General features: G+C 49.9%; 1 protein-coding gene across 1 annotated transcript; it reads right to left on the bottom strand.

Annotated features, from left to right (window-relative positions):
* Positions 1 to 25,622, bottom strand: LOC133356198 (paired box protein Pax-1-like). The gene is made up of 6 exons (XM_061573577.1): positions 25,404 to 25,622; positions 11,133 to 11,484; positions 9,812 to 10,119; positions 7,333 to 7,487; positions 4,458 to 4,644; positions 1 to 3,115 (listed from the first exon to the last, which is right to left on the bottom strand). Exons 1-6 carry the CDS (start codon positions 25,405 to 25,407, stop codon positions 3,051 to 3,053), a joined length of 1,071 nt encoding a protein of 356 aa, XP_061429561.1. The 5' UTR covers positions 25,408 to 25,622; the 3' UTR covers positions 1 to 3,050.
* Positions 25,623 to 26,886: the final 1,264 nt, after the last annotated feature.

Raw genomic sequence — 26,886 nt, 5'->3', positions numbered from 1 at the left:
TTGTTTTTGTTTTAATATGAAAATACTTTGTGCTGAACAAGAACGTACAAGTGCTTCAATCTGAAATATAGGAACTTAACTAAACATGTCAAGGCAAATACAAAGATCCCCCTTATAGTCTCAACATACTTTTGGGGCAAGTGCTGTTAGCGAGCATCTATGAAGGCCCGCACACGATGGCGAGCACCACGCACGACCGCCTTTGTCTCCCCAGTGGCGATGTTTACACACCGCAGCAGGTACTAATTTGAGGCTGAGTCGGCCTAGGGGAGGCCCAGGACTGGTGCAGATAATCTTCATGGGTATTGGTGGCGGTGTACGGGAATCGAACTCGGGTTGCCGGATTCGTATCATGGATCGCTAACCTCTTCTTGGTTCTTTCGGTAAAGTCACGTAGAAGGGAAGTAATAAAATAATAAAAAATAAAACATATGTTTTATTTAAAAATAAACATATGTTTTATTTTTAATTATTATTTAAAAACTAAAACATCTTTTATTTTAATTATTTTATTACTTCCCTTCTACGTGACATATGTTTTATTTTTATTATTTTATTACTTCCCTTCTACGTGACTTTACCGAAAGAACCAAGAAGATGAATCCCTGCAGTCACGAAAGCTTTAAATCGAAATTTGATCGCTAACCTGCCGCACGAACTCAGCATGTCACAGACACATCCACAAACCGCCCACGGCAATCAGGGCCCAGAAACGTCTATCTGGACAAGGCGCTGGCTGCTATTATCGTCATCATCAACCGAGGTGACGAAATGTTAACACACTTTCCAGGTATACAGGAGTACGCGGGTTCGATCCCGATCCTGACGCCTGCTGTATATTTGGAGTCTGCATGTCATCTTTCCCTGTGGTCGCGTCGATTGTTCTCCGGGTCCTCAAGTTTTTCCCTCCTCATTTAAAATGGACGTCACCCGTATAGAGTAAGTCCACACGATGACGAGCCACTTCGTTGAGCTATCATTTGTGATAGCCAAGTCGCTTCTGAAAAAGAGCTACTGTACATAGCTCGGTAGGCTTTACCTGACTGCAAGGAATCCATACTCTTTGGTTCTTTCGGTAAAGTCACGTGGGTATAAAATAAAATAAATCACGACGTTTCTGGCACAACACAAGCGTCCGTCATCAGGTGGGAAAGCATCGTCTGCCCGAAACGTCGTGATTTATTTTATTTTATACCTACGTGACTTTACCGAAAGAACCAAAGTGTATAGGCTTTGCCTGGTTAAAAAAATAATAACAACGATAGTTTAACTTTATATTAATGATACTAATAATAAACAATTCTCGAACCCATGCCCCCTCACCCCCCACCCTCCTCGCTTCCTCGTCAACTTTACCTGAGAATCGCGTGGGCGTCTAGGCGATGTTTGTTTTTATTGGCGTCGTGTGGCGCCGCCTGTCCCCTTCTCTCTTTGCGAGGAGGAAGAGGAGGAGGCGGACAAGGTGATTTGCATGGACTCCGGAGGGTGGCGTGGGATGCCACGATTTGGGATGCCAGGTTTGGGATGCCAGGATTGGGATTGCAGGATTGGGATTGCAGGATTGGGATGCCTGGATTGGGATGCCAGGATTGGGATTGCAGGATTGGGATGCCAGGATTGGGATTGCAGGATTGGGATTGCAGGATTGGGATGCCTGGATTGAAGTGCCAGGATTGGGATTGCAGGATTGAGATGCCAGGATTTTAATGCCAGGATTGGGATGCCAGCATTGGTGCCAGGAATGGGATTGCAGGATTGGGATGCCTGGATTGGGATGCCAGGATTGGGATACCAGGATTGGGATTCAAGGATTTGGATGCCAGGATTTGGATGCCAGGATTGGGATTCAAGGATTGGGATTCAAGGATTTGGATGCCAGGATTTGGATGCAAGGATTGGGATGCCAGGATTGGGATGCCAGGATTGGGATTCAAGGATTGGGATGCCAGGATTTGGATGCCAGGATTGGGATGTCATGATTGTTGCTCACCATCAGGCGATGCGCCTCATCGCTTGATGATGAATGCCGGATGTTGCAATCGCCAGCGAATCTTCACGCTACTCGACTTGTAAAATGTCACAACCGACGTTGCTAAAGTAGTAACTCATTGGCATGTTTTGCTGCTGTGACAAACCTTACTTCATTGGCTGTCGGACATATTGGTCGTGAAAGCCTCACTGAGTCTTAAACTGACTTGCTCACCACCACTGCTGCCCACGATTATGGGAAACTGCGCTGCAAACCCGGGGAACAACCAACAACAGTGGCGAATATTTGAACCAGCCCTGGGCCTCCCCTAGGTCGACTCAGCCATAAATATCAGCAACCGGGGAGACGAAGGTGACCGGGCGTGGCTGTTTGCCCCCTACCTCCTCGTGTGCCGTGCACGCCTTAATAGGTGCTCGCTAACAGCATTTGCCCCAACAGCCTGGTGAGGTCTATACAGAGGGTTGCTTTGTTGTCTTTGTACGTACAAGATTTCGGCCGTGCCACATCGATTGGCTCGCCCTGTCATTTCACGGCGCCCCTCTCCAGAGTGAAAATCTCACTGGCACCTGGATGGGTGGGTGAGTGGATAAGAGAGTGAGTGGGTAATTGGGTGGGTGAATGAGTGAGCTCGTGAGTGGGTGAGTGCGTTATCGGCTTGCCACCTGTCCCTGCTCTGGCAGATCTATCCGTCTCTCCGGGGAAATTGTCAGTTGTGTAACTAGCATATTCATTATAATAATCGTCCACTGAGTGCTTCATTTCAGCAGGAAATTGTGGACTTCTCAGACTATGCCACTCAAGACGACGCCTTACATGGCCCACTCTTCTGCTACTGTGAGATATTCCCATCCTACACCTTCCCGCGATACGTCCCGAGTTTTTTGTACCTTTTAGGTGCAACCCCTCCGCGCTGCACCGTGGGGCAGCAATACCAGCTTCGCTGTGGAATGTTCCATTTGGATGCCGGGATTGAGAGGGGGGGGGGGGGTTGGTGGGAGTGTCCATTACCGAAGTACACAGAAACCACCTTCGCACCCCCTCTCTACAGAGAAGAGATGGACTACGCCGAAGGCTCCGGGTAGATGTGGTTGGCGTGATGATGTGAACTGAGCCTCTTGATTTCTGCTGGAACGAGTGGGAGGCAACCACACAGACACAAGCAGTGTTACGGCTCACACCTGTAACTGCACTCGCAATACAGGGTCTCCTCTACTTATGAACATTCGACTTACGAACATTTAGAGATACGAACAAACCTGTCTGTATGTCCAGTTGCCTGTTTGGACCGAGAGTCGTAAGTTCAACCGCCGCGAAATAAATGGCGGTGGTGGCATCTACATCCAGAATATGAAGAACCAGTGGCATCTACATCTGCAGAACACAAAGAACCAGTGGCATCTACATCTGCAGAATTTGAAGAACCAGTGGCATCTAACTCTGCAGAACGTGAAGAACCAGTGGCATCTACATCTGCAGAACGTGAAGAACCATTGGCATCTACATCTGTAGAACATTAAGAACCAGTGGCATCTACATCTGCAGAATATGAAGAACCAGTGGCATCTACATCTGCAGAACACGAAGAACCGGTGGCATCTACATCTATAGGAGCTTATAAAGTTTTAAGCCATTTCCCCGTGCTTAGTGTACATGCCTTACAACATGTTTGGAATCGACAGGAATAAAGTTGGACTTATGAACAAATCGACTTACTAACAGACCTCTTAAATCTACCTCGTTCGTAAGTAGAGGAGTCTCTGTATAGGGGCTGACTGAGTGTCTCGTAATGGCCGCAGCTTTAATGCGAGTCAAGTTTTAAGTTTACTGCGTTTAATCAGGTGATAGCCCAAGAGACCAGGATGAGTCTCGTTTTCGAGAGTAACCTTGGGGCTTTCGATTTAAAGCTTTTGTGACTGCAGGGATTCATCTTCTTGGTTCTTTCGGTAAAATAACGTAGAAGGACGGCTGCTTGCGTTGTGGCCGAAACGTCGTCAGAATTATTTTATTATGTTTTATTTTTATTATTTTATTACTTCCCTTCTACGTGACTTTACCGAAAGAACCAAGAAAATGAATCCCTGCAGTCACGAAAGCTTTAAATCGACGGTAATTATGTTGATGACAACGGAGATGATGATGATGATGACGATGGTTATGATGTTGATAACAATGGAGATAATGATTATGACGATGGTGATGTTTATGACGATGGTGATGATGATGACGGTGATGATGCTGATGACGATGATAATGGTGATGATGACGACGGTGATGATGACGATAGTGATGATGATCACGGAGGTGATTATGATGACGATGGTGATGTTGATGATGATGGTGTTGATGTTGATGATGACGACGACGACGATGGTGATGACGTTGATGACGACAGTGACGTTGATGACGATGGTGATGTTGATGACAATGTTGATGACGACGGCGACGACAGTGACGATGATGACGACACCTTCTTCCGGGAGGAGGCCTTTGTCGAGGGGCTCCTCCTCACCGTCGAGAGTCGGCTGCGGTCTCGTGCCCCCGGCGGCCGGCTGCGAGTCTCCAATCACGTCCGCCCAGCCGATGAACGTGGCCAGCGGATTCTCGTGCTGACCCACGTAGCCCAGCGGGAAGGAACTCAGAGCTGCTGCCCCCATCTGAAAGTGCCAGGGGGAGGAGGGGGGCTCAATAACCAGCCGAGCAATGAGTCGAATCGCCCCCACAACCGCCGCTCTTCAAAATCCCACAACTCAATCGTTGCCTCTCCGCCTGCTTTGTCCGCATCTCAGCCAGCAGTTGCGCAACGAACACCGTGCTATCTGGGCGTGGCTACAGCGGCTGGTGACGCCCCTTATAGTGGAGCCCCCCCCCCCCCGTATGGTTAGCTCCACCCCCTTTCGCCTGGCTCCTGCACCCACAGCGGATGGGGCTGCACCTGCAGGCTGCTGCTGCTGCTTGCACCTCCCACTACTCCACTCTTTCGTTTCTTCTTCTCTCCCTCTCAGTGTCAAAGATCAAGCAGCACCCTCTCACCACTCCTTAACATCCTTCCGTTCTCCTCTCTTAAAGCCTCAAACTCTTCTCTGTTGCACAATCGCTTCCCTCTACCCTCCATGTCTTTCCATTCCGTTCCCTAACCCCCTATAACTCCTACGCAGCGCTCTATCCTGGCCATGCATTCCACAGCCCCTGGACGCCCCTGCCATCTGAATCATTTCTCTGTTCATGCCGTCTCGTGTTTGTAACTATGTGAAGCGAAGCGCTCTATAATTATAAAGGTCGGATAAGATCAGGATCGTAACCAACCAACTCGCAAGCGATGAAACGCGTCACTACAAATCGGTCGATGCTTCAAAGCCGAGTCTCTCTCGACTGCGAGCAGCCATCTCGCGGAACACGTCTCGCCCGATGACTTTGCCGATCGATGTAATTAGCTGGCGTGTGTCCTCCAATACAGGCAGTCATCGTTCAACCTCGCGGTCTTGATTTCCGAGGATGCGTTCTTTGCACGCTTCTCCGCGCACTTTTCAGCGTCCGTTCTCCTGTTCGTCGTCAATGACTGCGTGCCCCTCTAAACCGCGTCCATCGCCATGTCGAGTGCTTTGATGCCTCAAGCGCAAAATCCTCGATTCATCGTCGCGTATTATCCGGAATATGAGCCGCTCCGCAAAAGTAAGACGCACCCCAATTTTGCGTAAGTTGAACTTCTTTCGCACCGTACGGCGCCAATCGCGCTAATCGGATGTGCGGGGGAAGGACAACAAACTAAACACAACAGGCAGGTCTGAAGAAATGGGTTTTCAATCGAGATGATTTAAAAGTGTATAGCTCCCAGTGGCTTCCGAAAAACGTAAGGGAGAGCGTTCCAGACGGCCGCAGAAGTTCAAGTTCATTTATTTCAAGTTCATGTATTAGGTATAGCCCTGTGAGCCATTCGGCTCTTGAATCGGGTGCAACCTGCAACAAACAAAAAACAAAAACATGAACAAAAAATATCTTAAAGTTAATATGTGACTGAGTGCAAACAGAAAATCCAAGAAAAGACAGCAAAATATTGCAGAAAAAGCACCGTACATCAACGCTGTGTGCAAAAATCCCAGTGGGATGCAAGTCAAACAACCAACAACAACCACAAGATAACTTAGATTAAGGCCATCAGTCTAACTCTGTACTACAACAAACAAACATGGCCAAACCAAAAAACGTATCTAAAATCAACAAAATAAAGCCATAAAAGCAATGAAACAGTGGTCATAGGAACTGTGACCGAATTTTCACAATAAACGACGTAAACAACATGTACTACCAAACTCTGCAGCCATAGCTGGCTGCATGAGTCACTCCACAACAGTAGGAGCATCAGTCGGAGTATCAACATTTTTCAGCGCACTAAGAAGCGCATCTGAAAGCGCGCGATGTGGTAACCGTCTTGGTTCCAGCCAAAAGCGGCTGCTGCGAGTATGAATTGCGTGCAATCGACTTGCAACCGAGTTGCACGCAACCCGTCACTCTGGCGTGCGGTTTGCATCACCGTTTCTCAAACTCCAGTCCATGGAGTCCTCTAAACCACACTCCGCCTTACCACGATTACCAATGTTTTGTTTATATGCATATGCAGATAAAGGCAGCGTGCACACACTTCACGCACCCAGTGTTTGGTAATTGCTTGACGCGAGTTTGCAGGGAAAAACTAACAAACCCTCCTTACGGAGCAAATAAAAGTGACGGCGATGGTCTGGGGAGGCCTTCATCCAGCAGTGGATAGACCCTTACAGGTGATGATAATGATGATATAAATAGTATGACGTTAATCATATACGAAATAATATCATCCAGCATCGTGCAGTGACTAATTTATTTGCAGATGTTGACAAATATTCAGAAGGGGGATTTATATTTCTGATTCAATAGTCCTAAATGTTTGTTCCAAGGGAGAATACGAAACTGTAAAATTATTTATGTTTTTATTTTCCCAGGTAGGCCCCACTGAGCTATCCCGCACTTTTTCAGAAGCACTCTGGCCACAAATGACAGCTCAACGAAGCGGCTTATTGCGCAGGAAAGTTACATCAGCCAAATACTCTAAAACGCATGTTTCTCAGTGTGGAAGGGAGAGAAAAACCCACGCAACCGCAGCGAGAGAGAGAGAGAGAGACATGCCAACTCCAAATATACTGCAAGATCTCAGAGTCGGGATCGAACCCACCACGACCTCCTGTATACCAGGCGAGGTATTTGACATCTCGCCACCGTGGCGCCCTATGCAAATACAGAGTCATTCAGAAGGCACCCACGTGTTCTCTGCCTCCCACCCCTCTCTCCGCCTCCTACCCCACGTGACGAACCTGTGGGAACTTGATGTCGAACCCTGCGGAGGGTTTATCGAGGAGCGCACCGATGCTCGGGAAAGGGAGCCGAGTCACGCAGCCCCAGTCCTCCACCTTGCCAGGGTAGGGCACCGACTCGCACACGGAAACACCTGCGGCACAGGGGAGGAGGGCTACCTTAGGCTACCAGACACTGGACTGTTAACGTCTCTAGATTTGAAGCTTTCGTGACTGCAAGGATTCATATTCTTAGGGTTTTTTTCGGTAAAGTCACGTAGGTAAAAAAATTTAAATTTAAATTCATAAAAGTAGAATAAAATAAAAATAAAATAATATAAAATAACATAATTAAATAACATAAAATAAAAGAAAATTATTATTTTATTTTTATTTTATTTTACTTTTATTAATTTAAATTTTATTTTTTACCTACGTGATATTACCGAAAAAAACCTAACAATATGTTAACGTCTCGTCCATCACTCTGCTCAACCGACACCACGCCGGAGGTCACAATACTTCTTGCGACTCTCCCATCAGGTTGCTCCGTCGTCAGAATCTCATCGCGTCATCTCTTTAACCCCCCTCCTGTTCTCACGCCGTCGACATCAGCCGTGGTCGATCCACTCCTGGATGGAGGCCTCTCCAATCTGCCACCCGCGAATATAATATTCCACCCAGCACCTGCAAGACGTCCTTATCTCACCGCTCCATCTCCCACGGTGTACGTCCTGCCGGAACGCGTTCCGTTCCTTGGCTGCCACTCCAATATGTTTACCCTGACCCACTGCCATCAACCCTTTTAGCACGCTTGGATACGTACGGTGCGAAAGAAGTTCAACATACGTGTCCTGCTCAAGGCCGCTTGCCGTCTGCCTGTCGATCTACTTAAAACCAATGAATCGTTGTGCCCGTGGCACAACACCACGGGAAGGGGAAAGGATAACGGAATGGGAATAGAGAAGAGAGCAGAGGGTGAGCGGCAGAGAGGATGAAGGCCGAGACGGAAGTGGCTAAGACGGACAGAGAGGAGGAGGTCACGGCTCGAGATGAGGGCAGCGAGGAGACGGAGATGGAGGCAGAGTAGGGAGCAGGAAGAGGAGAAGGAGGAGGAGGGGGAGAATGAATGGCCCGGCTGAGATGTCGAGGATGAGAGAGTGGTGGTGATTGGGGGGTGATGATGATGATAGGGGGGTGATGATGATGATAGGGGGGTGATGATGATGATGATGATGATAGAGGGGTGATGATGAGAGGGGGGTGATGATGATGATAGGGGGGTGATGATGATGATGAGAGTGGTGATGATTGGGGGGTGATGATGATGATGATGATAGGGGGGTGATGATGATGAGAGGGGGGTGATGATGATAGGGGGGTGATGATGATGAGAGAGTGGTGATGATAGGGGGGTGATGATGATGAGAGGTAGATAGGGAGAGGAAAGAAGGAAGGAGCCAGCGGAAGTGAGCAGCACGGAGGATGAGGAGGTGCGGCGTCTGTTTTCACAGTGGGCGGCGGTGGGCAGGTTGGAGACGTTCCGACTGGGCGTGGCCACGCATAAGTCACGTGATCTACGGGAGGTTTGATCCGACGTAGATAGAAAATTATATCTCTGGTCAGTGTCCACATTCCCTCTCGGCTCGTTGTAGCCGTGAGCGAGCTCTGTCTCTCCCCGCCTCTCCCGGTCTCTCCTCGGCTGTCTCCGGCTCTCGCAGTCTGTCTCTCCTCGGTGTCTCTCCCCGGTGTCTCTCCCCCGTGTCTCCCCTCCTCTCCCAGTCTCTCCCTGTCTCCCCTCGGCTCTCTCCGGTTCTCCCAGTCTGTCTCTCCCCGGTGTCTCTCCCCGGTGACTTTCCCCGGTGTCTCTCCCCTGACTCCCCGCCGCTCCCCAGTGTCTCTCCCCGGTGACTTTCCCCGGTGACTTTCCCCGGTGACTTTCCCCGGTGTCTCTCTTCCCCGTGTCTCTCCCCCGCGTCTCTCCCCCGTGTCTCTCGCCGGTGTCTCTCCCACGTGCCTCCCCGCCTCTCCCCGCCTCTCCCTGTCTCTCTCCGGCTCTCGCAGTCTGTCTCTCCCCGGTGTCTCTCCCCCGTGTCTCTCCCCCGTGTCTCTCCCCCGTGTTTCTCGCCGGTGTCTCTCCCACGTGCCTCCCCGCCTCTCCCCGCCTCTCCCTGTCTCTCTCCGGCTCTCGCAGTCTGTCTCTCCCCGGTGTCTCTCCCCCGTGTCTCTCCCCCGTGTCTCTCCCCCGTGTCTCTCCCCCGTGTCTCTCCCCTGTGTCTCCCCGCCTCTCCCAGTCTCTCCTCGGCTGTCTCCGGCTCTCCCAGTCTGTCTCTCCCCGGTGTCTCTCCCCAGTATCTCTCCCCCGTGTCTCTCCCCCGTGTCTCTCCCACGTGCCTCCCGCCTCTCCCTGTCTGTCTCTGGCTCTCCCAGTCTCTCGCTCCCCGGTGTCTCTCCCCAGTATCTCTCCCCCGTGTCTCTCCCCCGTGTCTCTCCCCCGTGCCTCTCACGCCGCTCTCACCGGCGCCGAAGTGCAGGCTCTCCCGGACCCCGTGCGGTGTGTGCCACACCAGCGGGCTGCCCAGGGCCGAGGGGGTGGGCGGCTTGAGTCCGCGGGGCCCGTCCGGCTCCGGGGTAGCGAGGGGCAGCCTGGGTGGCGGTGGAGGGCACGGCCACGTGAAGTGCGCGGGGAGGTCAGCGGGGGTCTCGGCTTTGACCCCGAGTGGGGGCAGGGGTGGTGCCGATCCTCCGCCGCCCTCCGTCCTGTTCCGCAGGATCCGGCTGATGGAGCTCACCGAGGGTACGCTCAGCCTGCCGGGCAAGGGAGTGGTTGGTGCGGGTTACTATGTCAGTCTATGGGTCTCTATGTTAGCATATGGGTCCCTATGTCAGTCTATGGGTCTCTATGTTAGCATATGGGTCCCTATGTCAGTCTATGGGTCTCTACGTTAATCTATGGTTTTCTCTGTTAATCTATGGACCTCTTTGCTCGCCTAGGGGTCCTTATGTTAGTCTATTGAATTTATATGTAAGTCTATGGGTCTCCATGTTAATCTATGAATTTTGTGTTAGTCTATGTGATTTTTCTGTTCATCTCCGGGTCTCTATATTGGTATACGGGTATCTATGTTAATTTGTGGGTGTCTATATTAGTCTATGGGTCTCTATGTTAGTCTGTGGGTTTCTACGTCAGTCTATGGGTCTCTATATTAATCTATGGTTTTCTCTGTTAATCTATGGACCTCTTTGCTAGCCGAGGGGTCCTCTGTTAGACTATTGAATTTATCGGTAAGACTATGGGTCTCTGTGTTAATCTATGGGTCTTTGTGTTAGTCTATGAGTCTTTATGTTAGTCTGTGGGTTTCTACGTCAGTCTATGGGTGTTTATGTTAATTTATGGGTTTATGTGTTAATCTGTGGGTCTCTATGTTAGTCTGTGGGTTTCTACGTTAGTCTATGGGTCTCTATGTTAATCTATGGGTTTACGTGTTAATCTATGGGTCTCTATGTTAGTCTGTAGGTTTCTACGTTAGTCTATGGGTGTATATGTTAATCTATGGGTTTATGTGTTAATCTATGGGTCTCTATGTTAGTCCGTGGGTTTCTACGTTAGTCTATGGGTCTCTATGTTAATTGATGGGTCTCTATGTCAATCTATTGGTGTCTATGTTAGTATTTGGATCTCAATGTTAGTTTATGGGTCTCTATGTCGGGCTATGGATTTACATGTCAATCTATGGCTCTCTGTGTTCGTCTATGGGCCTCTATGTTACCCCCCCCACCCCCTTCCCCCCTTCCCCCCATGCCCCCCCCCCAGCCCCCACCTGTCACAGACGCCGTCAGCGACGAGACGGTCACGGATCTCCCAGGCGAAGGCTGCCGGCTCGCGCCGCTTGCACTCGCGGACGTGGCGCACCACGGCGGGCGTGGCGACGCGCGGCTTGCTGCCCCCGATGGCTCCGGGCAGCACGGAGCCCGTCTCGCGGAAACGCGCCAGGATCTTGGAGACGCAGCCGTGCGAGACGCGCAGGGCCCGCGAGACGTCGCAGGGACGCGCGCCCCGGCGCGACATCTCGACGATGCGGAGGCGCAGCGCGGCGGGGAGCGGGCGGCCGTTCACGAAGGCGCCGCCAAGCTGGTTGACGTCGCCGCCCGGTGACGGAGAGGACGACTCGTCTGCGCTCGTTGTTTGTTGTTGTTGTGGTTGTTGTTGTTGTTGTTGATTAGGGGGAGAGGAAGAGGCGGGGGGGGAGGGGCGAGGTTAGAAAGGATTTGGATCGGATGTCCGGAGGTTTCATTTCCCGTTGGTTTCAAGAGGGCCGGCATTTGCACAACCACACACTCATTCGAGGTTTGAAGTTTTCGTGACTGCAGGGATCCATACTCTTTGGTTCTTTCGGTAAAGTCACGTAGGTATAAAACATAAAATAAAAATTTAATCACGACGTTGCGATCGAAACGTGGTGATTAAATTTTTATTTTATGTTTTATACCTACGTGACTTTACCGAAAGAACTAAAGAATATGAACCACACACTCACACCACGCTCACTCATCCACACACCCACACACTCACGCGCTCGCTCGCTCGCCCATCCACACACTCGCCCAATCACTCACTAATCCACCCACTTAACCACTCACTCACCCACTCTCGCACCCTCACCCACGCTATTCAGAATCAGGAGTGTATTTGCCGCTGAGTAAAGCCAAAGTGAGCTAATGAGCTCTTTCTATAGGGAGTCACTCGGCCGGCAGACATCAATCAAAGCATTCCACAATTATAAACTAAAAATCTAAATCAAACAGACTTAATAATAGCGGTAATATTGTCAAATTACATTCACACTTAAACTTGAGTGATTTTTTAATAAAGAAAAGTCAGTTTAAACGAGGACAGAGATGGCAGACGGGAGATGCCAAGAGACGAAGCTGGGTTGGCGGTTCCAAACAGTTTGGGGCAGCAGCGCCATTGAATGCTTTTGATCCAAAGTGCGTGCGAAATCTGGGAGCTATTAATAGACAGCGAGACGCGTGGCTTAGAGCAGAGGGGTCCCCAACCCCTGGGCCGCGGACCGCTACCGGGTCCGTGGCCTCTTATGAACCGGGCGGCACAGCACGAGGTGAGAGCGGTGAGTCCCCGCGTGGCCCTCCCCCATTGTTTTATTATTCACCACTTCCATCCGTGCCTCTTTCCCGCACTGCGCACTCGTCTCAGTCACGCATGTGTTAGTCAGCCCACGAGCTCTAACCCCCTAGTAGCCAAAATTTGTAAAAAAAAACAAACGTCGCTGGAGAGCTTCTTTGAAAAGGAGGAAAGACCCAATGATGACCCCCCCTCCCCCGGTCCGTGAGAAAAATTGTTTTCCACGAAACCGGTCCCTGGTGCCAAAAGGTTGAGGACCGCTGGCTTGGAGGGTCCGAGATGCTGAGCCGGCACCTCTGAGAACTTGGGTTCAAATCTTGTGGGTTTCAACCGCACATCCCCTGCGATTGAACCCGGGTCCTCGAGTATATTGAGTTGATGGTCTCAACCTGGCCATCAATGACTCAACGTAGACAGAGACCCATAGACCCAAAGAGACCCATAGACTTATATAGAGACCCATAAACACGTAGAGACCCGTATACTCACATAGAAACCCACAGGCTCACATTGAGACCCACAGACTCACATAGAGACCCACAGGCTCACATTCAGACCCATAGACTCACATAGAGGCCCATAGACTCACATAGAGACTCACAGACTCACACAGGGACCCATAGACTCACATAGAGTCCCATAGACTCACATAGAGACCGACAGACTCACATAGACCCACATACTCACATAGAGACCCACCGACTCACATGGAGACCCGTAGACTCACACATAGAGACCCACAGACTCACATAGAGACCCACAGACTCACATGGAGACCCGTAGACTCACACATAGAGACCCACAGACTCACATAGACCAACAGACTCACATAGAGACCCGTAGACTCACAAAGGGACACACCACACACAGTACTCACATTGAGACCTGGAGACTCATGTCGACGAATCAGAGCCGCTTAATGGGCACGATTCTGCCAGTACCGAGTCAATGTCAGAATTGCGCTCGACTGGCAGACTAACCCGGGAGGTTCGTTCTCGCGGTGCCGCGGTTGAAGCGGTGGTGGCAAGTTTATTAACCCCCCCCCCCCCCCACCACCGCATCTGCCCACGCAGACGATCGGCTGGTCAGGTGTGGTGGGGTAGAGTTTAGGTATCCCCACGCCCCCCTTTCAAAGACATTAAGCCGGTGTGAAAGAGTTGTCCAAATTACTCTCAAGGTAGTGCTCGCTATAGCAGAGCTTCCACGCAGCAGCATCAGCAGCAGCAGCTTCAGCAGCAGCATCAGCAGCAGCATCATCAGGCAGCAGCAGCAGCATCAGCAGCATCATCAGCAGCAGCATCAGCAGCATCATCAGGCAGCAGCAGCATCAGCAGCAGCATCATCAGCAGCAGCATCAGCAGCATCAACAGCATCAGCAGCATAAGCAGCAGCATCAGCAGCAGCATAAACAGCATCAGCAGCAGCATCATCAGGCAGCAGCAGCATAAGCAGCAGCATCATCAGCAGCATCATCAGCAGCAGCATCAGGCAGCAGCATCATCAGCAGCAGCATCATCATAATCAGCAGCATCAGCAGCAGCAGCAGCATCATCAGCAGCAGCAGCAGCAGCATAAGCAGCAGCATCAGTAGCAGCATAAACAGCATCAGCAGCAGCAGCATCATCATCAGCAGCATCAGGCAGCAGCATCATCAGCAGCAGCATCATCATCAGCAGCATCAGCAGGAGCATAAGCAGCAGCATCAGTAGCAGCAGCATCAGCAGCATCAGCAGCATCAGCAGCACCAGCAGCAGCAGCATCAGCAGCATCATCAGTAGCAGCAGCATCAGCAGCAGCGCGAGCGAGCGAGGCATTGCAGGCCCTGCACCTTGACGAGCCGCGTGCCGAGCGGGGTCTGTCCTGTACCTGCCGCGGGCTCTCTGCAGGGTCCGGTCTGGCTCACCGTGGCTCCACCACGTGAACTACAGCAGCCAGGAGGGTCGAATCGCACACGGGACGACGACAACGCATCCCTGCGCGTCAATTACCCGACGGTGATATGGTCTGATAAGGGTTCGTGCGGGGACACGGCCAGGATTGAGGGTAGGGGTCACGCCGAGTTGACCTAAGGGAGGCCCAGGACAGCGCGCTAACCACTGCGCCACCGCTCCCCATAGTGTATGCAAATGTACTTAAACACACACGCATACAACACGGCTGATTTGCATGGCCATTGAATAGTCAAACGTGTACTATACTGATGCGACTTTTAATATGTTCATGTTCTTTGAACACGACTGCGAAGTACGGGGCCAAAAAGTCAAGAAATTTCAAGCGGTCAGCAACAAACAGCACAAGTATCAAAGTTTTCCTGAGAGAAGATCTAACAGTTTATTTGAACGAGTACGAGAAGAAACGATGATGATGATGGAATGAGGAGGAGGGAATTCCAGAGAGGAGCAGTGCGAGGGGAGAAGCAGAGCGAAGTGAGATTGACCAGCAGTGTGGTGAGTGGGTGGGTTGGTGAGTGAGTGGCGTAGTGAGTCGGTGAGTGACTTGATGAGTGGGCGTGTGAGTAGCTTTGTGAGTGGGTAAGTGAATGGATGAGTGGGCAAGTGAATGGATGAGTGGGTGAGTGAGTGGGCGTGTGAGTGGCTGAGTGAGTGGGTAAGTGAATGGATGAGTGGGTGAGCGAGTGGGTGTGTCCGTGAGAGGGTGGGTGAATGAGTGGGCGGGTGAGTGAGAGTGGGTGAGAGGGTTAGTGAATTAATGAGTGGGTGAGTGATTGAGTGTGCGTGTGAGTGAGTGGGTTGGTGAATTGATGAGTGATTGGGTGAGTGGCTGAGCGAGTGAGTGGGTGAATAGGCGTGTGAGTGAGTGGGTGGGTGAGTGAGTGGGCGGGTGAGTGAGTGGGTTAGTGAATTGATAAGTGAGTGGGCGTGTGAGTTGGTGAGTTGATGAGTGATTGGGTGAGTGGCTGAGTGACTGAGTTGGTGAGTGATGGAGTGAGTGAGTAGATTAGTAAATTGATGAGTGATTGGGTGAGTGAGTGGGCGTGGCCGTGGCTGAATGAGTGAGTGCGTTCGTGAGTGTTGGTGATTGGGTGAGTGAATTGTTGTGACCTGCAGTGTTGTGCTGGTTAAACACCGTGTGACTGATAGGGCGAAACAGTCGGCGTCTTGGTAGAGAGACCAGGCCCTCAAACACTTCGTTCACGGGAATTATAGCTGCGCATTGCGCATCAGACGTGCGCACTTTGAATGTTATCAGCGTAAACATTTTTTTTCTCCCATTATATGAAATTAAAGAGGAAATTCGAGCTAAACCGCCCACGTGGAAGTCACTTGGGCGGTGGTTCCTCAAGCGTTCGTCAATACCAAAAGATTTTAGTTGTCACAAAAAACCACATTACGACAGCCACGGAAATGTGAAGCTCTCGCCTTTGTGTGAGCGCATCACGCGGGGCTTACTTGCATACATACAAAATACAAAAAATGTGCAGCTGAAGTTACTGACAGACATGCCACCTCTTTGTTTACATATCCGATAAGCGAGCCGAAATGAATGTGACGCTGTTCTGCCAGCTTTTAGGATGCACAGCCAACATTTGTTTTTAAAAACAACAACAGTAAAACTGATTTCCTGCCACTCGACCGAGCCACATTGAGGCGGCATTAATGCTCCTTCCCTGTTTAGAGTGGTGACAATTCCACATTGCTACGACGGGCGCGAGGCTATCCTGATAGGAGAACGCTGCTATCGACTTTCGTACAAAGCGGTGGTCATTTTCATTGACCTCCCCCCCCCCGGAGGGATGATGGGGCTGAGTCAACGGCCCCACCCCATCCATGATTTGACCTCCAGACCGCGGGCCGCTCCCTCTTATCGCTGAAGCCACCTTGCCAATCGGATAGGTTTTTATTTTATTTTAGTTTTAACGCGGGGGGAAAGTGCACGGTAATCGGGAGGCTGTTCCGGTGATTAAACACAGCCGCACAATGGAGAGAATGTACGTGTGCCGAGCCCGGAGCACAACGGACAGCACGCTTGACGACTGCTTTTTGTTATTTTGGAAGGTTCGAGCATTTCGAGAATTATTCCGTCAATTCACGAGAACACCCCCCCACCCCACCCCGAACCACGACATCCAAATCACATGCTTCGCGCAGTTATCGCGCCCCCCATTTCTTCCGCCCTTCGTGTCAGCGGGACCCATCACGCAAATGCGGGAAGGGGTTTCACAAGAGGACGACTGAGAATGCTTAAAGTTGCTTAAAAATTCCATTCATCCCCCGAACTCCCCCCTTCCTCCTATTCGTGTCATCATACACCGCCGTGGTCGATCCACTGCTGGATGAATGCCTCCTCGCCAAGGCTACTCCGCTGCCTCACCTTACGATCGTCCGACGTAACGATATACCCGGCACCTGCACGCAAACTGATTCCATCGTTCCATCTCCTCCACAAGGAGAACACGCAAACGCCGCATACGCAGCAGGCATCAGGGTCGGGATCGAACCGACGACCTCCTGTATACCAGGCGAGGTAGTTAACATCTCTTAGCCACCATGATGAGAGAGAGACACGCAAACTCAAAATATACAGCAGGCGTCAGGGTCGGGATCGAACTGACGTCCTCCTGTATACCAGGCGAGGTAGTTAACATTTCATAGCCACTGGTCAACACACTTTTTCTGGCATAAGGTATTCCAACGGTTTTAAGGTAATTTTGGGGTGCTGATTCCAAATCTGGCATCAGTTTTTGTCTATCACATCAGGTTTTTGAGATATCAAATATTGCATTTTCAATAAAAACTGCAGAAGAAAAATATTAAATAAATTTGGATATCTACATAAAATTATATTATAAACACACTATCCTAAAAATACAACACCATATTTTAACACTAAAGCAGTCACTGACTCGCAACAACTTGCAATCATAAGTGACCGAGTTAATTTCGGGTAAATTCAATGAAAATGGGGTATGCCGATAGCATAAAAATGAGATGTGATAGAGCAAATCTGAGATCAGATTTGGAATCAGCACCCTGAAATTAGTCTAAAACAGCTGCAAAATTCCAGGCCAGAATTGTTGTTGTTGTTGACCAGTGTCATGAGAGAGAGACACGCAAACTCAATATATACAGCAGGCGTCAGGGTTGGGATCGAACCGACGACCTCCTGTATACCAGGCGAGGAAGTTAACATCTCATAGCCCCCGTGATGATGATGAGAGAGAGACACGCAAACTCAAAATATACAGCAGGCGTCAGGGTCGGGGTCGGGTGTCGAACCGACGACCTCCTGTATACCAGGCGAGGTAGTTAACATCTCGCCAGCGTTTAGGGCTCAGTGTGAGCGGGACGGCTGGAGGCGAAGGGGCACTTCTGGTTGTAGCTGGGGTGGTGTTCGAGATTGTCTGGTAGAAAAAACAATAGTTCAATTTCCTCTGCAGATTTTATCGCGTGATTTGCTTAGCTTTCCAACACTTGGCACTCCGATCGTGCGTTTGTACCGTTATTGGAGCGTTCTGACTCGTCCCGACTGGACATCCGTTTAAAAACAGAGCTTCATGTCCCATCGGATTCCTCCTGCAGTATAAATACCGATGATGATTACCCCCTGGCTGCCACTCTTGTTATCAGGCAACGCGACGCCTCCTGCCCAAGCCCCGCTGACTTTCCCTTGCGACGTCATTAGCTGACGTGTGTCCGCACATCCACGCGGTCATTTTGCAGCCTCGCGGTCTCGATTCCGAGCGTGCACCCTTTCCACGCTTCCAGCGTCACTCCTCCGTCAATGTCTGCGTGCCCCTCTAAGCCGCGTCCATCGCAGGTGGCTGGCACTCGTCAATGCCGAGTGTTTCGATGCCTCGAGGGCACAACCTCGATTCGCGTCGCGTATTATCCGGGATAGAGAGACGCTCCGCAAAACAGTAAGACGCACCCCAATGTGCGTATGTTGAATTTCTTTCGCACCGTACGTAAGCCGACCGTGCTAATTCGGAGGTGCGGGAAGGACAACACGCTAAACACCAAACGCAGTTCCAAAGAGAATGCGTTTCCACATTAGTGTAGTGGTGCAGTGTATCGTAGTGTGGTATATAGTAATGTAGTGTAGTGTGTTGCCTAGTGTATAGTGTAGTATGTAGTGTGTATTGTAGTGTATTGTGTAAGTGCTATATGTTGAACATCTTTCACCAACCGTGCTTATCGGAGGTTCGGGGGTGAATGGCAATAAACTAAACACAAAAAGCAGTCCTGCGTTTACAGTCTCTATTGTCTCTCACTAAGCCTCCAGCCCTCACTGTGCTCAGTCACGTTTACGCTCCATCTCTCACCTTGCTCCCCATCCATTAGAATAAACTCCCACTCCACATCAACACAGAGGCAACTTCACTGAACCATGTTTCGTTCCTCCCTTAAGACTCATCTCATTCCAACAGCGTATCCCACTACGACAGGGGTCAGGAACCTTTTTGACTGGGAGAGCCATAAAAGCCAAATATTTTTATTCTTAGGTTTTTTCGGTTAAGTCACCTAAGAATATGAATCTTTGCAGTCACGAAAGCTTCAAATCTAGAATTAAGCCAAATATTTCTAAATATATGTCATTGAGAGCCATATAGTATTTTTAACGTATAATAAATTAAATATGTCTTACTTTTAATGCGACGTCTGGTGCTGCATAGTTTTGCTGATGGCCTTGTAGTCTGGTTCATACGTGGTGAGGTGGAGCTTCATGCAGGCGTGACCCGTGAAATTTATCTTCAAAACTAATTTCTGTTCACTTTAAAATGACACAGTATTATTAAGTAATATCACAAGTATTTTAAAATCAGTTCCAAACAGATTTTTTTTAAATTATTTTTTCAACTCAAAATTGTCTGGGAGCCATATGCCGTCACTGGAAGAGCCATATATGGCTCGCGAGCCATAGGTTCCCGACCGCTGCTCTACTACTTCGTGTCCACGTCGTTAAAGCGTTAACCATCATCTCCCTTCCTTTTCCTAACCTCTCTCTCACTTTCCCTATCATCACCCTTCCTTACCATCCTCCACCTTCCTCACCTCGTCCCTCACTTTCCCTATCATCACCCTTCCTTACCATCCTCCACCTTCCTCACCTCGTCCCTCACTTTCCCTATCATCACCCTTACATGCACTCCGTTCCCCTCCCCAAAACGCAAACTCCATCCCTTTTCCCCATCAGCCGTTACTAATGTAAGTAATAATAAAAATAAAATAATGAATCACGACGTTTCGGACGCAACACAAGTCTCTGTCATCAGGTGGGACCGTCACAGCTAGATTTACTGTATCAGTAAATCTTTCTCTTGATACAGTAAATCTAGCTGTGACGGTCCCACCTGATGACGGAGACTTGTGTTGCCTCCGAAACGTCGTGATTCATTATTTTATTTTATTTCTATTATTACTTTTATTAATTTTTTTAACTAAGTGACTTTACCGAAAACACCTAAGAGTATGAATCCTTGCAGTCACGAAAGCTTCAAATCTAGAATTACTAATGTACCATTTATAATTCTTGAAAAGCGCTCTATAAAATCCTAGATAATATAAGATTAAGAAATTCGTTTTCAATCTATATTTACAAGCATAAAGGTCACCCGTATAACCACCAATAGTATGTTCGGGCAAGTGCTGTTAGTGCTCACCTATGAAGGTTGGCACAGCACACGATGCGGTGAGTTGCCAGCACCACGCCCAGTCGCCTTTGTCTTGCCAGTGGCAATGTTTACACATTGCACCAGGTAGTCATTTGAGGCTCAGAAACAGTTCAGATATTCGTCACTGGTGTTGGCCGTGAGTGTGAATTGAACTCGGGTCGCTGGGTTCTTAGCACAGCGCGCTACATGCTACACTACCGCTCCCCATACACGTGTAGTGACGTAGAATCGATCTAGATTAGAAGTTGTGTGACTGCAGGGATCCATACTCTTGGGTTCTTTCGGTAAAGTCACGTAGGCTTTACCGAAAGAACCAAATACATAGAATCGGTCGTGTAGCAGCATAGCACTGGCTGCTGCTAGGGAAGGGGATTTGCAGCTTACAGCAGCCCTGACTGACAGCAGGCCACGTGATAGACCAGACAGTGGTCTAGGGGAAAGGTCACGGAAGGGGCACATCGAGAATCCGCTAGTAGGTTCCAGAAGGAGGCGTGGCCGCGGGCGGAGCCAGGCCACGCTGGCAGTAAAAGAAGGGTCCCTGTAGGGGGCCTCGGGGCTGTCGTGTGGAGTGGGATCCCGTCGTGTTGCTGGAGTCTTCGCCGTCGTGTTTGTCTTCACCAACTCGGCGTCGCCAGTCAGGCAGTCTACCAGCCGTCCTGACTGGGAGCCGTAGTTGAAATAGTGACGAGTTATAAAGTTTTCACTGTCAGGCCGTGTTAATAAACAGAGTGCCTCCTACTCTTAGTGTCTCCGAGTCAGTCACTACACACGTATTAATACACACACTACACCTGTACTGAATTATAGGCCGCAGCACCAACACCCGTGCGTGTCTAGGTAAAAAAAATAAAAATTAATAAAAGTAAAATAAAAAAGTAAAATAAAAATTAATTATTTTATTTTTATTTTACTTTTATTAATTTTTATTTTTACCTACGTGACTTTACCGAAAAACCCAAGAATGGGAATTTAATTATTTAATTACGTGGAAAGCATTAAGCTACAAAAACATTGAACCCGTGAGAAAATGCCCGAATCTGCTGATAAGACACGAAGACAGTCGAAACCGGTGGAGAGTATAAATTGTTTAAACAAATGCGGTTACGTAACATTTTCTCGAAATAAAACGTGCACTGGGAAAGAAAAGGCATCTAAAGAGAAAAACGTGTATTATGGATGATATTGGTCGCGAAAGCCGACGTGTTAAACTGACTCCGAAGGACTTTACGCGCTGTACTTTATCTCTCACGTGGAGAGACACACGGATGTGCGTTCCCTTATTTATTTCATCGTGAATTATGATGCTCGCCTACAAAATCGGTCCTCGTGCGATAACAGCGCCAACCTTGGAAGGACAGGCATTACTCTATATCTGTCACAAGTTCAGCACCACATCCGTCAACACCACTGCGCTGAAGAGGTGAACAAAGACAAAGACAAAGATCCCCCGTATAGCCTTAACAGACTGTAGGGGCAAGTGCTGTTAGCGAGCACCTATGAAGGCCGGAACGGTACACGAGGGGGTAGGTGGCCAGCACCACGCCCGACCGCCTTTGTCTCCCTAGCGGCGATGTTTACACACCGCACCAGGTACTCATTTAAGGCTGAGTCGACCTAGGGGAGGCCCAGGACCGGTTCAGATAAAATCGTCACTGGTGTTTGCCGTGAGCGGGAATCGAACCCGGGTCGCCAGGTTCATAGTGCAGCGCGCTAACCGAACACACACACACACACACACGTATATACATATACAGACAACACTGCAGGCAACGGTCCTTCATCTGGTATTACGAATAGAGGCTATCGGCCGAAACGTCGTGCGCTAATATTAACACCTTTGCACCAATGCAAATGCAATGACTCCAAAACATGTTTGTCTAAATTCGCAGATTATCACTTTATTTTTTTGCGGGAGGAAAAACGTCATTCCCTAATATTCGTCGAATATTTATTTCTGTTTAGCCACGTGGTGGGTAGCTGTTGTGCACGCGCCCTGCAGCCCACGCACTGTGGAGGCAGCAGCGAGGGATGGGTGGATCACCAACACCTACGCCGATGAGCTTGCCGTACCCTGTGGCTCTGCCGGGTGAAGCCGGAACAGCCAGTGGACTGATCCCCGCGTGGTCAGTCTGCAGGGGCCGTAGTTGTTTGCCTCCTTTCCACGCGTTGGGTTTGTCCGGCCGCTTTCCGGATTTTATTTTTTATGGTTTCATGCTACGATTTTAATGTAAAAAAAATTGTCAAACATCTCGAGCTAAAGGTATTCCTGAAATCAGTTTCGACTCCGTGGGAATGGGACGCAAGCGTAGGATTGATCACCCTGTCGCTGGCCGCCTTTGGGGAGGGTGTATGGTGTGAAAGGCCGAAACACCCTAGGAACCAAAGGGTCACTACTGACGATGCGCTCCCCAAATTTCACCAGGCTCACTGTTCATGAACTCTTGGAAGTGCTTGCACAAAGGATAGTAACATCTCATCCTGTGTTCTTGGAATCTCGTGGGTAAAGGTTGCAATGTTTAGCGTTGGCCGAATTGGACATCGCGACGGCTACAATCTGCATGGCTACTACAGTCGACCCTATCGTTATCACGCTTTGCTTTAATGTCCGCGATAAAACTAAATAACCCAACATTTCCTCTCACACCTCCAAACACCCATTCATTGGCCGATAACATCTGGCAATGTAGAGGACCGCAGAGCTCAGTGTGCGGCCAAATTTCGCACCGGTGAGGGTTGGGAGCGACGGAGGGAGGTGGAGGGAGGTGGGGGCAGGAGGAGGGGGTTGGGGGCAAGGCAACACGAGAAAAGGCAGCTGCACCTTAATAATGGTCAGCCCTTTATCGATCCACTGCTGGATGAAGACCGGCCTCCCCATGCCGTGTCAGTCATTGTGAGGTGTGGCTTGGCGAGGGGGCGAATTGTTTTGATTGTGGGGAAGACGAAGAGTTCAGATGACACTCATCCGTGGTTCCTCCCCCTCCTCCTCTTGGTGCCTCTGAGTCGTCCCCACCTCTGTCTCTCTCTCCGTGAGCGAGAAGCGATGGCGATGATGATGACCTCTCATTGTGTCCCGAGATGCCCCAGAGGAAACAAAAACGCCAAAGCAGCAGCTGCAGCATTCTCCCAACAAGGCCCGTCGCTCGGTGAATGTACCGGCGAGACCCCAAAACGTGCGGTTTGAGAGTTTACGACGTTCATTTATTCCTTTTTACGGTTTGATTTTTAAAGGCTAAAATTAATAACAAACACCCTCCCTCCTCCCTCCTCCTCCTTCCTCCTCCTCCTCCCTCGTCCCTCCTCCTCCCTCCTTCCTCCTTCCTCCCCCTCCTCCTTCTCCCTACTCCTCCTCCACTTCCTTCTCCTCCTTCCTCCTCCTCCTCCCTTCTCCTCCTCCCCTCCCTCCTCCTCCTCCCTCCTCCTCCCTCCTCCTCCCTCCTCCTCCCTCCTCCTCCCTCCTCCTCCATCCTCCTGCCTCCTCCTCCCTCCTCCTCCTCCCTCCTCCCCCTCCCTCCTCCTCCCTCCTCCTCCCTCCTCCTCCTCCCTCCTCCTCCCTCTTACCTTCCTCCTCCCTCCTTCCTCCTTCCTCCCCCTCCTCCTTCTCCCTACTCCTCCTCCACTTCCTTCTCCTCCTTCCTCCTCCTCCTCCCTTCTCCTCCTCCCCTCCCTCCTCCTCCTCCCTCCTCCTCCCTCCTCCTCCCTCCTCCTCCCTCCTCCTCCCTCCTCCTCCATCCTCCTGCCTCCTCCTCCCTCCTCCTCCTCCCTCCTCCCCCTCCCTCCTCCTCCCTCCTCCTCCCTCCTCCTCCTCCCTCCTCCTCCCTCTTACCTTCCTCCTCCTCCTTCCTCCTCCCTCCCTCCTCCTCCACCTTTAAAACCCTTCACAGCCAAATTCCGAACCGCATTTTTTCCACCTCCTTCAAAATATTTGTCTTACCTTCATCCCCCGCGTAAGTGACAAAATAAAACCCCTACAGAGGCGTCAAAAGCCTTTTCACACGCCCCCCAACCATCCCTGCAACTCCCCAAAAATAACAAAAAATAAACAAAATTCCCCTCCGCTGTCTTCACCTGAGCCACGTGCTTATGACGGGACCCTGTGGAAAGGGGCAGCCGTCGTGGAGATTTGCACGAATTTGTTTCGTTACTTGGTCAAATGCGCCTTTTCCCTCTTTGTGAAGTTCACGGACGTTCTCCCCCAGGCTCTACAGATGCGTGTGAGTGAGTGTATTGCTGTGCCAACATGTATACATATCAACATCACGGGACATTTTAGCGTCCCACCAGGAAATCAGACGGTGAGCATGTCGCGGTTTAATACACCACAAGCGTTAACCAGGGCTGCCGAAAGTTTTGAACCGCAAATATATGCAAAAAACCAGGCGCTTTGCCCCACCCCTCCCCAACTATCGATGCTATCAGGCTCACCCTCGCGTCGCGTAGTCTTCAGCAGGATAACAAAACAAAAACTGTTACATTCATTGTATCATAGAACAAATATGTGTGTGTGTCCGTGTGGGGAGCTGGCACAGTAGGGGGCACAGGTGGTGCATCGGCCAGGTAATCTCAGTCAGTCAACCCATGGTACCACCTGGGTCTGAGCCGTCACCTCCTGCCAGCGGGCGTTCGACACTTCACGTGGCCTTAAAGTGCACTTAGCCTGGCACGAGCGCCGCGGTGACGTCACCACCACTTAGTGGCGATTATCGGTTGTTGTATGGGGAGCGGTAGTGTAGTGGTTAGCGCGCTGCGCTACAAACCCAGCGAATCGAGTTCGATTCCCACCCACGGCCAACACCGGCGACGATTATCTGGACCGGTCCTGGACCTCCCCCCGGTCGAGTCAGCCTCCAAATGAGTACATGGTGCGGTGTGTAAACTTCGCCACGAGGGAGACAAAGGCGGCCGGGCGTGGTGCTGGTCACCCACCCCCTCGTGCGTCGTGTCGGCCGTCGTAGGTGCTGACAGCACTTTCCCCAACAGTCTGATACTCGGTTAGCCACTATTGGGTAACTATTAACATGCAAATTTGAAGAAAAAAAACTATTATCATCAGGCCAGAGTCTCTAACCCTTGTCAGGTTCAGAGATTGTCTATAATCCTATGAACATGTTAACGAGCAGTAGATGTAGTAGTTCTAAAAACAACGTTTCGCATTCTTCCGGCTGAAATTAAGCCCCGATCATACCCCATTCAGAGTTGCATGCAGGAATCCTTTCAAGCAACAATAATTACCAGTCATCGCGTCGGGTTATTGAGAGCCCTACATCACCATCAGCTGAACGAACGCACGAACACACACACATACACACGCAGACTTACCCATGCAAAGCACTTGATTTCGCAGGCGATTGATCACATTCGCTCGAGGCCGATGTTTTCAATCTCAGCGTCTCTGCCGCTCTGCAGACAAAAGCCTTGGTCCAAGGCCTTCCCTTCGTGATAAAGAATTACAAAACAAAAAAGGCAATATTATAGATCTACAGCAGAGGCTGCGCCCAGCGTACCTCACGGAAACACACGTGGTTGAACGGCTCTGTCTATCCCATGCCTCCGCCTGCAGAGAAATGCACCTGATGACACTTCCGTGTGAAACTCTAAGGCCACAGGTAAATGAAGTTCCAACCCACCTGCTTGGTTTTTTTTTTATCTTGCCCACCTTTCAAATACTTTAGGGGGGGGGGAGGGAGGGGGGTCACATTTTAGGGGCGTGAGATCCTGACTTGTGGGTCGCTGTACGTACGTACGTTGAACTTCTTTCGCACCGTACGTAGCCAACCGTGCTCATCTGAGGTGGGGTTCTGAAGCAAACGACGGTACAGAGAGTCCCCGAGTTACGACGGTCCGACTTACGATATTTCAATCTTATGATCGCGATACGATACGTTCAATGCATGCTAAAAGTTTTTTTTTAATAGCAGATAGGATTGTTTCCTGAAAAACTTTCCATTAAATTGCAGTTCATATAGGTAGGCTAAGAATTTACCTTGTTTTGTACTTTACATTTTACTGTGCAATACAGTATTGTAATTAATGAATACATACAGTATATAGTTTATACAGTGCGGTACTGTAAATTGCTCTGTTTTGCTAAATTATCACCATTCTTTAAGACTCCTGGGTAGGCTGGGACATCTTCGACTTACGATATTTTTTGACTTACGATGGGGTCCTCGTAACGCATCTCCGTCGTAAGTAGAGGACTACCTGTATTTTCAAATCGGATTCCGCCTGGAACCGATCTCCCTTCTTCTTGTAGAAAAGACGGCGGCGAATTTTTGTTTTAAATCCACAGACCGGGAGAAGACGCTACTCAATGGGGCATCTCCTGTTTATAGCCGTGCAGAACCGGTGGTGGGAATTCCACGTTCCCATGACGGGAGCGAGTCTATCCGTAGGGCAACTGCCGTTGACTTCCCCCGAAAAGTGGCACTCATGTTGACATCAACTCCGCAGGCATGATGGGTTGAAGTCAATTCCGGCACCAATGTTTCGAACTCGCAACCCTTCCCGCAGTGATCCACTCTCCCCACCACTGAGCCACGTGGTCGCTTCTACGGGTGTGCGCTTTGTTGTTGTTGTTGTAAATACGAGCAGAAATCTGCTTCTAGATCACTGCGTAAACAAAAAATATGTTTGAGTCTATCGGCCTTAATTGGCGTCAAAAAATAACACCCTCCCCCCCTCTCAAATTTTCTCCAGCAGCAGTCGTGAATGTTGCTCTTGAATGAGATGGACGGAAATACTGCAGCAGCAACAATAACAACAACAACAACACGCTGTTCAAGTTAGACAGAGTTGTTTC

This window comes from Lethenteron reissneri, chromosome 53 (assembly GCF_015708825.2).
Source record: "Lethenteron reissneri isolate LAM-NWPU_2019-01 chromosome 53, ASM1570882v1, whole genome shotgun sequence".
Taxonomy (NCBI): domain Eukaryota; kingdom Metazoa; phylum Chordata; class Hyperoartia; order Petromyzontiformes; family Petromyzontidae; genus Lethenteron; species Lethenteron reissneri.
Note: the sequence above shows the minus strand (reverse complement) of the source record. Positions and strands in the feature narration are given on the sequence as shown.

Bases quoted from the DNA above. Each gene is read 5' to 3' on its own strand.
- LOC133356198 (XM_061573577.1), bottom strand. The intron at 7,488-9,811 runs GCACGGGGGAGA...AGCCTAAGGTAG, and splicing joins CGGTGAGAGCGGCGTGAGAG to CCCTCCTCCCCTGTGCCGCA. The intron at 4,645-7,332 runs GTTCGTCACGTG...TGGCACTTTCAG, and splicing joins TCGACATCAAGTTCCCACAG to ATGGGGGCAGCAGCTCTGAG.